At 33.8% G+C, this 13,682-nt stretch overlaps 1 protein-coding gene across 2 annotated transcripts; it reads right to left on the reverse strand.

Moving 5' to 3' along the window:
* Positions 1-675: 675 nt before the first annotated feature.
* Positions 676-10,974, reverse strand: LOC112501587 (leucine aminopeptidase 2, chloroplastic-like). Of its 2 annotated transcripts, XM_025105257.1 has the most exons (11): positions 10,729-10,968; positions 8,370-8,640; positions 8,220-8,270; positions 7,889-8,083; positions 7,508-7,733; positions 6,540-6,666; positions 5,704-5,799; positions 3,112-3,189; positions 2,609-2,669; positions 1,453-1,640; positions 676-1,037 (listed from the first exon to the last, which is right to left on the reverse strand). In XM_025105257.1, the coding sequence occupies exons 1-11, from the start codon at positions 10,792-10,794 to the stop codon at positions 909-911; spliced, it is 1,488 nt and encodes a 495-aa protein (XP_024961025.1). In that variant the 5' UTR covers positions 10,795-10,968; the 3' UTR covers positions 676-908. The 2 variants fall into 2 exon arrangements, with proteins under 2 accessions (XP_024961025.1, XP_024961023.1); XM_025105255.1 differs by having other exon boundaries at positions 8,220-8,640; positions 10,729-10,974.
* Positions 10,975-13,682: the final 2,708 nt, after the last annotated feature.

A 13,682-nucleotide genomic window follows, 5' to 3' on the forward strand; every position in this document is an offset into this window, starting at 1 on the left:
ACCTGCTTTGCAGATAACCCGAAATCACCGCATTTGAACCTCCATGGCCACAAGAAGATTTTTATTCCTCCTTGGATTTAAACCTGAGATCTTCTGGTGCTTTTGATTTTTGGAGTCAAGCTCAAACCAATCAGATACCACCATTGTGGTTGTAATAATATTTAAAAAAAAGTTAAAAACACTCGTTTTGTAAAATCAATTAATAAAAAGTAATTTAGTGACATGTCCCTCTAGTGGAAAATAGATCATAACCTTTAGTGACATGTCCCTCTAGTGGAAAAACACCATCTTTCTATAAAATCTTGAAAAAAACACCAAGTGCCCGTTTACTAAACGCTTATCTAAGTAAGTGCTTACTAAGTTACATTACCTTATCGAATGAATATAATAAGGACCAATAATCTTACCCGATAAGAGCGAGACATAAACCAAGAGTCTTACCCGATAAGTGAGGATGAGGACTCTTACCACATGGTAAGTGCTTATCAGATAAATTGTTGCATACGATATCGTTTTAATAGACTAAAATCTTACCCGGTAGGTAATTGATAGTGTTAAATTTTACTAGATAAACGCTTACTGAATAAGTGTTTGGCAAACGGCGCTTAGAAAATTTGTTTGTAGAAATGACCTTCATACAAGTTTATTTACCTAAAACTACAAAAAAAACACCCTGAGGTTTAAAACACTGAAAATTGCAAATCTTGACCAAAAGTTCTATTTTCCCCCTTGATATAACAAAGTCATTTCAAGAATCCCCATATTTTAATCTTGTTGAAACATTTCAAGACTGTTTTTCATTCTGCAAAAAGGGTATGACACCACCCTCTACAACGTCCCTACTGTACCGGTCCCACAATCATTATGGAAGAGGTAAACTGTGTGTCCCAAGGACAGATAACTAAGTTTTAAGAGGAGTTGGCCACAACCCATTCAACCAAAGTAGGAATGGCGAACCCTGTTGCAGTTTTCTTCTTGTCGTTCCAGACAGGACCAGCCATGTCGATATGTAACCATTGAACGTTTTCATCAACAAACTGAAATGGAGCAGGGTAGGCTATATTAAAAATAATCAAAGAAAAAAGCTACAAAAATGCCGTCTATCGTTGAAAAATATGCAACGAGGTTTGCCTTGGTTCCTATTTGGTAATAACGAAGATTTTTTTAATCTCAAATCAATGTAACGAAGTTTTTAAAATTCATAGTTTTTACCCATTTTAACAGTAACCAGCTGATCTTTTAAAATTCGATGACATGAAGTCAAATTTATCATCCACTTTAGCCCTTTCATAAACCAGTGTTCACATCATCATCAAATGTTACAAGATTAGCAGGTCAACGGTCAAAATATGTACAAAATAAATAAGTTTGAAACTTTGTTACATCGATTGAGGAGAAAAAACTCATTATTACACTAAATAGGAATTATATTGAAATGGGCAAAAAGGATACCTGCTTCAAGAAAAGGGCTGCAGTAATAGAGCCACCCTGGCGGCCACCGGTATTCACCATATCGGCAACTCCTGATTTCATGGATTCCCAGTAGCTCTCCTCCATTGGCAACCTCCAAAGTTTTTCTCCGGCAACTTCTGAGGCGGCAACCACCTCTTTTGCTAGGTCATCGCTGGGTGTGAAGATGCCTGAAAAAACCAACATCAATGCAGATATTTTACTGTGGAAAAAGCAGTACACAGAGCATGTGTACAGTACAGTTAAAGAAATCTCAGTTCTTTACTACTAATTATTGATCTGGGAACAAATATTCAAAGTTGAAACAGTTTCATAATTGATCTCAATTATTTGCCGATCATGTGACCCGTTAAAAGTGCAATTTTCAAGGGAACGATTTGGCATTCTTTTTCTCATTTTGATAATTGTGGGTGTATGGACCAGCTTTCACAGACCTCGATTAATCCTATGGGGCCCTATAGTTAACTAATGCCAGGAAAACCTCACTATCCCTAATGGAACTCGAACTGTTGACCAATGGGGAGGAAACCCAACTTTGTCATGTTGAGCTACCCCCAAGGGTTGAATCTGGCCTTATTAAAGGACTCCAGAAATGACATATCTACCCTTTTGATGTTATAAATCTTGAATGTGTCGAAAACAAATCTTGTACACCCATGAATCCCAGTTCCAAGCAGACTTAGTTCAAGTACTGAGTTAAACAAGCTCCTGTTCCCATTCAAAATTTGAAATGTAATTCTCACAGATGCTACGTAATGTCCCTACAGCTTTTAGCATAGCAGGTAAGAAGGTCGACATCCCTGCAGAACGACTGGGGAGGTTTGAGGTTTGACTCTATCGAAACCCACCTACTCCTGGGGGGACACAATTTACCTCCAGATGATGGTCGTGGGACCCGTACGATGAAGCGGCTCCAAAGGGTTGTGCCATACCCTTTTTGCTAAACACCATGTAATTCAAATGATTGTAGTATTAAAAGGCGCACCCTGGTGCACCAAGGCTCTGTGTCTTTTGCAATGATTGGGCAGGGAAGTCTTTTTACAGCCTTTCCCTTGCGTACTTGCAAAGAAACCACTTCCATGGCTTTTCGGTCACAGAGAAGCAACCGACACAAGGATACGTCTTTATAACATGTTACCTGCAATTGAAGGGCCAAGCGCAACTATACAGGCCCCAGTCAAAGTTGCCAAATCAACTATCTGCAAAAAATATTAAATACCGCATGAGACGGTTCTCAAACATGATTAAAGTGACCTAAACAATGATTTTATGCGATGCAAAAATCATAAAAAATACTCCTTACGTCCCAAAATAAGCGTCTATGTTTCTATTTAAATTTTTCCCAAAATAAGGGACATTTTCAAAAACAGCCAGTTATAATTTGCTAAATTTCCAAATTCACCCTTGATTATAATACGCAAATATTTAAGAGTTGATGAGAAAGAGAGAGGGGTTTGACTCTATCATTAAGGATAAAATTGTCATTCAGTTAATTAAAAAGTGTAAAAATTACTAATTCCTTAAACTGTGTTTTTTATTGTGCACATTTATTTTAGGACGGAGGGAGTATATTTTATGAACAAAAACACAGCCTGAAAGTAACGTTAAGAAATGCCGCCATTGAATGAAAAGAAGAGATACCTTATCTACGCCTTGGTTACAAGCATATACTAAAGCATCAGCAAGTGTAAGTCTACCTTCTGCATCGGTGTTGTTAACCTGAAACAATGAAGGGAAGGATCCAGAGCACAATCAGTAATTAACTTAAGAACGTATCTAAACAAGGCTGCAAATCTTTACTTATGCATATTTCCTAACTTCTTATTTTCGTGTTTTTATAGTTCTTACATGCTTTTTGATTGGTGTAGAAATGAGAACTTCATATATATATAGAGAGAGAGAGAGAAGGGGAAGGCTCATTTAGGAACCTTCAGTATTCTAGACACCCATGAACCACCAATTTTGTGAGTATTCATGATGAATATTTGTAACGACATTCATCATGGATTTTTTATCAGGTTATTCATCAAGAATACTCACAAAAAGGGTGGTAGGTTCCTAATAAGTATATATATATATATATATACTATATTATAAAGCATTTGACAAGAACTCTTAAAAACATTTTTTTTGCATAAAGTACTGTCTATTAATGCATATTACTTAAAATTCATGATTATAAGTAAGTTGTGCATAAGTACAACTTATTAAAGCTCTATGTTTGAATTCGTGTAACTAACAGCAGATAAACATCTCATTTTAAAATATAAAAAATCTAAAATATAATTAGGATAATTATTGGGTTCTAACAGAATACTTAATTATTATTTTTATAAAAAAATATAATTAATCCTAAATTAAGTTATTTCGTTACATTAAATTAAATTATAATAAAAAATTTGAATTAAAAGAAAATAAACAAACAAGAACTTTTAATTAGATAATTTGATACTAATATTGATATATTTTTTGCAAATTTTATATGATATTTTCAAATTTATATTTTATTCAAAAATAAAAACATTATCGTTTTCTCAAAACCACATAAAATCGTATTATATCGACATAGATAAAAAAATAAAATGAAATGGAAATGTGTCTCGATGCATTGCACGAGTACCCTTCTAGTATATATATATATATATATATATATATACATACACAGATCATGGTACTTGCAAAGTCGCAATAAGTAGAAACGTCTATAATTCGATGCAAAAACAACAAACAAAGAGCCACCACCTCCATAATTGCAACATTTCCGTTCTGGAAAGTTCTCAAGCTCACAATCGTTTGTTTGCACATTGCCATGGCTACAGAAATTGATGATATTGATTTAGTTTCACAAGAAACCAGGAAGCATTTTAAATTACTTTTATGCATATGTGCTACAGAAAGTGTTCCTCAGTTTTCCAATTTTTTGTGGTTTTCCCCTAAACCCGAGTGTGTGTGTGTATATATATATATACACACAAAGGATAGCGTGAGAATAAGAGTTAAAGTGAGAAGTTTAAGAAGGGATTTGGACTCTTGATCACTTTTAACCTCACCATGAATTGTGCTTCTCACAGGAATTGATCTGATGCATCTCGGTGCATCTCATAAGTGTTGATCTTCAATTAGGATTTATCCAAGTGTGGAGATCCCTTCTTACCCTTCTCATCATAACTTCCATTCTCACTGGAACCCAACCCTATATATATATATATATATATATATATATATATATATATATATATATATCTCCAAGCTGATCTATGCTCTAATTATATGATCAAGGAATCGAAAACCAAAAAACAAGGAGTCAAGTGTAATAAATTTCATGAAAATTGGATAGTTGGTCAATATGCTGACAGTTTAAGCCATAATGCCACCACCCAACTGTTAAGGGACGAAATCAAATGAGTAGAAACATTAGTTCTCAATGGACTATTGTACAAAACTACACCAAAAAAATTTAGGTTCAAATTGACTCCAATTTTATATCAAGTGGAATAAAAATTCAATGTACAAAAAAGAGCTCGTTATTTTTTGGACGAAGCTCGAAAAAATTCATGGTTGGGTACTGTAAATATTACAAATGCTATACAAGAAAATAATTGAACCATAAACCACAGGACACCATTCATTAATTGTGTTAAACTAATGCAGAAAGCCAGAGATGGATTCGCAAATAAAAAGAAAAGCAAATTTCGAATTTATCATCAGAACCCTGCACGTCTATATTTACAGTCTCTCTTCTTTTTTTGTTAGTATTCCTTGTTCTATAACAATCTTTTACAAAATTGAACTTAAAAAAGAAGCAATTTGTGTACTCCTTGTGCCCCATGAACATTGAGGGTTTGACTTGACACATCATCCATGTATAATGTTTGACTACTCGTCAAATATCAACAATAACCTTTAATAAAGATATACAACAAAATCTTGTGAATCCAAATGAGTAACATTAATTTATTTAATGACCATAGTGGGCAACAAAGTGATTTTAACTTGGAATCTTTAGGAAAAAGAAAATGTTCCAATTTTTATAGAATATCCAAAGGGAAGTATTGGTATGGCTACTAATTAAGTTCAAGCTTTTACATGAGCCCAATTATGTATTTAATTGAACTTAAAAGGGCCAATTAGTCACTTATCAAAGTCAAGGGGCCAGGGCTCACCTTGACCCTTGGATTGCTCGATTATTGAATATGTTCGAGAGTTTATATAAACAAGATGAAGAAGAAGTACCTCAATTGTCTTCCCATTTGAGGCAGTTAATATGTCTCCAGGCCTCATACCTGTTCCACTTATCATGTTCTCACAAGCTGCCACAATAAAATGGACCTGCAATGCCAATATCCAAAAGCCAAATATATATCATAGGGTACATAAAGATACCGCTTTTTTGATTACTTTTAGAAATTCACATATTAAAATAAACTGTTAACCATAGGAGCTAATAGGAAACAAGGGTGCATCAGAAAACCAAGACACAACGACTTTAAAAGCATAGCAAAATCATGTGCTGAATATGGTCTGTTTCCATCGGTTTTCTGTGGTTCCATGGGATCAAAACAAGATTTTCAATCTCATGAAACTGGGACTGCCAACCAACTAAAACCGAGGTGGTTTACTGATTTGATGGTCTCAATCTCAACTACATACTTCCAATCAATTTAACACTATTTGCGTCTAGACAATAACTTCCATTCAATTTCAAACTCCAATAATAATTTTCCATTCAACTACTGCTTATGTCTTTGAGACTTCTACATTTCATATATAACTTAAGAGATTAATTAAGTGTTATGTATGTTGTTCCATTAGCATCAGTACACAATGTTATTAAAAATAATATATTAAATTTAGTATATTTTATGTATATGCACATACATGCATACATATATGCATGTAGTGAATGTATGTATGTATGTATATATGTATGTATAGGTGTATGTATGGATATACTATAATTCTTACAAATAAATAAATATATAAATCTGTACATTGATTTGCTTCAAAGGTCAAGAAACTGAAAACCAGATCGTTACAATATTTGAACCGTCAATTTAACAAAGTCTTACCTCGACTCCTGCTGGTTTAATTTGACCTAGAGCTTTTGCAGCACCTAAAACTGCTGCCGAGCCTCCCATGTCAAACTTCATGAGCTCTATTAGACAACCAGGTCCAGTCTTAATGTTGTAACCACCACTACAAGAAATTAAAAATGTATATATTATAATAACCAACAAGTGATAGATATTTATCAATAATCGTATAATGATAAACATGATAACTGTAAAAAAGACAAAGGCATAACAGACATAGTTGTTAATTCCTGAATTGAGCAAAAATCGCTAAACAAGTTAATGGTGAACTCTGAATCGAGAACAGGGCCTTGTCCCATTAGTTCGATATGGCTACAATAAATATAAATTAAAACCTTTTTTATTCAAGTTGTTAGAAATAAAAGGTAAGAGAGTTGGGGTAATTATATGGAGTGATATAATATGACATAATTCCTTCGGTAACACCATGGTGATTGACACAAGATTCATACCGTTTGCTTCAAGAATCAAATTGTGAGTACTACAATTTGACAATTGTCCTAACAAGAGATGCTAAGTAATGCGAGTCTATGTTCTTATAACTTACTACTCCTACTATCCCAAAATAAATGTCAAAGATGAAAAAAGGCACACAGTTTTAGATATGTGTGATCATTATACTTTTTAGTTAAGTAAATGACATTTTTACCCTTTAATGATAAGTGAGTAAAGAACTTCTCATCTCATAATTAAGGATACAATTGGAAAGTCAACACTTGCTCTTGAAGTTGACACTTATTTTGGAACAAGCTAAAATAGAAATATGGACACTTATTTTGGGACCAAGGGAGTATGTCATAAGAAAAATAGCAATAAATTCAATTTTAACCTGTAAAACTCACCACAACTTCTTATTTTGCTGCCACATAGGAGTTAATGAGAATCGAGGGGGAAAGATACCAAAATTATACCCATGTTTTCTCATTTATGAGTAAAATAATTACCTGTCAAAAGTCAATCCCTTCCCCACTAATGCCAGCTTGGTTTTTACGGATCCGCTTGGTGGTTTATAACATAAATGGATAAATTTAGGAGGATTTGCAGAAGCAGCAGCAACACCAAGATAGGAACCCATTTTCAGTTCCTTGCATTGCTCTGTATCCAAAATTGATGCCGTAAAAACATCACTATATGTTGAAGCAATCTTTTTAGCCTCGTTCGCTAGTACCTCTATAACCACAAACAGAAATAATTTAGAAAGGATTGCGCAGATTATTAGAAACGAAACAAGAAGCCAAAACAACACTTTAAAATGCCATATGATTAATGTCTAACTCAACGACGTAAAAACTGAGGGAAGGTGAGAAAAGAAAAGGATAACAAACCAGGGGTAAGCACATTGGGAGGTGCATTTACAAGCTCTTTCCCCAAAATCACCCCTGCACAAATATCCTCTGTGTACTTGAGTTTCTTTTCTAACTCGGGTCCAGTTCCAAGACCAAGAAAGTCAACAGACTTGAGTGCCAGCTTCTTAGACTCTGACTTAAATCTATTATCTTCATAAGTCCCCAGCAATGCACCTATCACAATCCAAAACACAATATTCAAACTTTCAAGAATTGAAGTTTCATAATACAACTTTAATTATTAAGTTCAAACCCATCTAAGAAATCATGCTATACCACCACATTAATAGCATAAAGAACAAAAATGTACCTGTTGCTATTGCTGAAGCTGTGGTCAGCTTCAATTCAGGGGTTAGGCCTTCTGAAGAAGCAAGTGCAACGGCAACATTGTTAGCCTGAGAAGCCTTTGCGGCTGAGGCAACAGACTCACCAAGACTGCGATAAGCACAAGTAGATGAACCTGTGGGGCCTTTTCCAAGCCCAACCAAGCTGACTCGTTTGGTGCCAAGACCAGAAAGCCTCAGAACAGTCGACTGTCCAGCCCTCCCAGTAAAATCTTCCTCGGTAGATACTTCAGATAATAACCCGTTCAATTGAGAATCTAGCATCTTCAGGACAGCATTTTGAAATTTTGAGTTCTCATCTTTTATCATGTCTTTCTCTGTGACACCAATTGCAAGAATATCTCCTTTCCATTCCATCAAATTGATATCTTTTGCAGCAAAAGATATCTTCATAATTTAATAACAGAGAACAAAGATTCAGTCTTTCTGCCATTATAAATGATTCCATGTATACATAAATCCAGGTAACTCTACAACAGTTACAGCATCACAGATGCCATCCGGAGTTAACCAATAAAAACCACAAACCAAATAATTATAATGGTAACATTTTTAACGTTGGATGCAAAAGATTCAATTTCAGGTCATTTCTTTGATCCCTACGTTTTATATTCAGCGTAATCTAACCCTTGTGAGTAGAAAATTTTAGACAGAGAACACACTCCCTGCATACAAAAGTCCACGAGATTGAGTGGTAAATTTATGAAAATTGAAGCCTTTTACACTATACGGAACTCTTGGGGCTGCAACTATGGGGTGAATAGAGCACCAAAAAAGGATCCATTTTAGATAAATAAATATAAAATGAATACCAACAATGTATCACATAGGCATGTAAAAGTGATAGCAATACTGCAATACGACTTATTATAGGCTTCAATATCACATTCCATTTTACAATAAAACATATTAGACTTAGACCTCAATGATACAAAATCCAATACCAAACACTCTGGACAGCACATAAACTGCAAGCACATATTTTAGTGTATAAACACATTCAAAGTGCTACTTATACAAAACCCAATTCAAGAGAAGTGAAGATGATGTGTTATACAACAAAAAAAGGATATTAAAGTAATCTCATAGTAAAGCATGAACTTTGATATGCAGATGAGATGCAGAAAAGACCCAGCCTTTCAGAACAGGCTAGCCTTAACGGGCTTTTGTGCAATTAGGCCAGGACTGATCTTCTTGGTCAACCAGGTGGGCCAGACAGGGCTACTGGAGGAAAAGGGTAACTGCCTAGTCCAGTAGTCCCAAGATTTTTCCTTTTCCTAACTTTGTTTAGTCTCTTTAACAATCATCATCACATGTATTATGTATACACTAATGGCAGGTCAATCCATTGACCATTCCTTCACAGTGCCTTCTACATAGAACATACTACTCTCTTTCTCTCCAGGCCTCAAACAACAGACACTCATAATCTCTCTCTAAACCTAAACAACTTTAGGGTCTCTCTCACTACAATAACATTGTCTTACTCATTTCCAAATGTTGCTTACAAAGTTCAAGAAGTCTCAGCTAAATCTCCAGCAACAAATCAAACTCTTTTTAAGGGCTTTGCACTTGTTTTGGATCCTTTATGAAACCAAGCTACAGCTTCAACTGAAGTCAAATACATGAAATGAGATGTTTTTCTTGTATTCTCTCTTCTGTATCTTACAAAAAGAATTACCATACATTGCTCCTACTTGTATATAAATGTTAGTATGAATGGAAGGGGTTTTCCTCGCAGGGTGTGCTTTCAACAGGCCAATCTTAGGATCAAAGTGTTGCTTTAGACAAGAGGAAACAGTGCCCATCAGGCTACACTCTGACCGGACCAGTCCTAGCAAATCCAGTCTTTGACCAGGCTGAACCTCAGGTGTCAGGCCTATTGTGCACCTCTCATTGAGTCATTGACATAAAAACAAACAACACAATTAATACAGTTAACAAATATGAACACCCACAAAATACATTTAAGTGCACATACTTATAGCAAGGAGATAATTTAAAGTGATAACAAAATCCGCACAATCTTCCTTTTATATGATACAATCATCAAATTCACGAATATAAGAAACCATACAAGCCATCACCAATCTAAAAGACCGATATTTTGGATTTAGATTTTAGCAAATAAGTACAAACAAAATCGATTTCAGCCATCTTATTCAAAGCAGCCATAGACACACTAGCATGTCCACTTCTACATAAGCAAGGGTCGGGCATTTGAATTACCAGATGGACAACAATGTGTATCTCAAGTCAAGTCATCCTAGATTTCGAATGCCATGATATGATCTCAATAACTAAAATCAGCCAAGATTATCAAATTAACATAGCGTGTATGTGTATTGCTTGTTTTGTTAGATAGCGAGTCACCGGCTAAAACAGTAAGCAATTAGTCGAACACTTTAGGGGCCATGATATACAATCAAGACCCATTATATAAGTCGAGAAAATTATCAAATTCGAAAGTGAGACCTTGGGGGATTCGATTTCAACAGGATGAGTAAGGCCAAGAGTGGCCTTAGTAATTGTGTGAGCCATACGTTTCCCTCTTCGGGAACAAAACAACAACCGATTTCCAGAAGTAGCAGCAGTATTGACTGAAAATGAAAAACCCAGATGGGGTATAGATCTCAATTTGGTGAAAATTGAGAAAGATGAAGAAGTTGAAGCGAGAAGAGTGGGAGAAGAAGTGGACGCTACTCTAATGAATGCTGCCATTTTCCCAATGTAAGCAACTGTTGTGTATATATAGGAGGGGAGAAGGACTAGTAGTCAATAAGAAAGATAAGGTCAGAAGGGGTCGACTTCATAAGAATTAAGCATAAACGTCTCCCTCTATTCTTCAAGGATAACATCGCCATTTTGACATTGGTGGAGGGTTTCTAGGGATGCCAAAAAAAAAAAACAACTGCAAAAATCGAAAACCGAACAATTTGGATCGGGTTCAGGAGTATCTTAACGGGGATGGGGCGAGGATTTTTCGATCTTAACAGGGATGGGAACGATGCTCACCGTTCCAGCCAATCTGATATTATACACAGAGAGAGAGAGAGAGTGTGCGCTTGGTTCAAATGTTAACCAAGATTATTGTGTTAACTTTGTTTATTAAGCTTAACAAATGAAAATCAATTTTTTTTTTAGGTTCAAATACATTTCATATGTTAATGACAAGGATAATTAAGTAATTTTACCATTTTGTGTAACTCTCATATCATTAATTGTGAGTTACAAAATCTTAAAATCCCATAATTAATGATGATTTAATATTGATGTTGTTTTTCAGTTTGTGATTGTTTTTTAAATTTGATTTATCTATCTACTAGATGTGTACCCGCGCAATACGGCGGGAGCCATGAATTTTAACGATTTTGAAGTTCCACTGGTTTTATAAGATAAGATTTAACGATGATATATGTTACAATTGGTCTTTACATATTAATACAATTTGAATAAATAAGAGTTATGGTTCAAATTACAGACTATCGATGAAAAAAATTGTATAACAGTTTAAAATCCAATATATTTAAAATCCAACATATTTAAACGACTCCACAAATGTGTTCGATTTACACCATGAGCAAAGAACCAAGAAACTTGAGTTTTTAAGATAAACACTCAAAACCAATAAAGAAAACTACAAATTTGACAGATCATAAGCCATGAAAAGACAAAAAAAATGGGTTTTAAAATGAAATTTCAACTGCTTACCCTCTTTCTTGTCTAGAAACTCATATTAAGGTTGAATTAATACATGTATATATATATATATATATTTCAAAAAAACCCAAGAACATATTAATTCATAATATATTATATTGGACAGCCTAACCCCAAAATATATAATATATATATATATATAAATAAATAACTATAAAAGTATAAATCGTAAATATTAAAAATATTTTTTCAACAGTATATATAATATATAATAATATAACTAAGTCAAAAACTATTTTATATTGGACTTATTTCGAAGGTATTAACGAGACGATTATAATGGTGTAACTTGTTAAAATAAAAATGTATTTTTTAAACATGTTTTAACTGATATACGATTATGTATATTAATTTGATAAATGTTTAAAATGAAACATTTAAAAGTAAAGGACGTAAAGTAAATTAATTAACTAATTATAGGGATATAAATTGTAAATTTAAAATTATAATTTTAAAAAAATTGGTTGTAAGAGGGTGAGTGTATGTGAGGAGAGGAGGGGGTGAAAAAGTAAAAAAGTGATATAAAGGGTATCTTGGTCATTTAGTATTTTTAAGACTTTAAGACTTTTGTTAAATTTGCTTTATAAGATAGTATAGATAATGTTATTGAATTTGTGATTGTTAAAGGATTTCCGATAGTAAAGTTTTCGATATCGTCCAAGCTAATATGGATAAACTCATTCGACAACAATGGGAATGATAGGTTAAAATGGTTTACGATGACAATCGGACTTCGAGTTCCGGAAATGAAGACAATGATCAAATCGTTTATATTGGTAACGAATTAATATGATATTGCATTCGTTTTAATCAACAGTTCTCACTTATCTTGCAAAAAAGGTGACTGCAACTGACTTGTTGAACAACTTCTATATATTCAGGAGCTGGATCTGTTGAGATATTCAATCAGTTTACAGGTGAAGACATATGAAGTTAACACACAGTGCATTAGATGTTCATATGAAGACATAAAAACACACACAGACATATGAAGACATATGAACACATCAGAAATCACACAGCCTTGGATGCCGTGATTCATAAGTGTTCATGTCTATTCAAGTCACTAAATGTTCATATGAATTCATACAAAAACACACACACGGAACATGTGAAGACATGTGAGCACGTATAAAAACACACAACCCTATATGTCTTGGTTCATACGTGTTCATGTACATACAACAAAGTTGGCTCCTGAATATACATAAGATGTTCATACGGTTCACATGTTGTTCATATGGTTCTTACATTAACAAAAAGAATGAGATTTTTTGATTTTGTAACTCCCAATTAATGATATGGGAGTTACATAAAAAAATTACATAAATACCCTTTTCCCCTTTGTTCACATATGTTTTTTGAAATTATAAATTTAAAAAATTAATTTTTTATCATGATTAATCACAACCGTTTATTGTAAGAATCAATGGTCAAAATTGGTTAACAAAGTTAACACAATAATTTTGGTTAACATTTGAATTAGCCCATATATATATATAGGGTATATTTCTTTTACAATCTTGTGCATTTGTACAACCCTTACAACCCAATTAATTATAGAAATGATGGGAGTTCATTTATTATGATTTGAATATTTATGGAATATGAATAAAGTTCATTAATTATGATTAATACTTTATATTAGGAAACAATTAATTGATTAAAAATTGAATGGTTGAGATGAGGGTTGTATAGGGTGTAGGAAT

Source organism: Cynara cardunculus, unplaced genomic scaffold, assembly GCF_001531365.2.
Source record: "Cynara cardunculus var. scolymus isolate 2C unplaced genomic scaffold, CcrdV1 Un_Scaffold_311, whole genome shotgun sequence".
Lineage (NCBI taxonomy): Eukaryota > Viridiplantae > Streptophyta > Magnoliopsida > Asterales > Asteraceae > Cynara > Cynara cardunculus.

Excerpts from the sequence above, each read along its gene's own strand:
- LOC112501587 (XM_025105255.1), bottom strand. The coding sequence starts at position 10,974 with ATGGCAGCATTCATTAGAGTAGCGTCCACTTCTTCTCCCACTCTTCTC. Across the intron at positions 8,084-8,219 it reads AGCTTCAGCAATAGCAACAG|GTGCATTGCTGGGGACTTAT; the intron begins GTACATTTTTGT and ends GGATTGTGATAG. Across the intron at positions 2,670-3,111 it reads GTAACCAAGGCGTAGATAAG|ATAGTTGATTTGGCAACTTT; the intron begins GTATCTCTTCTT and ends TATTTTTTGCAG.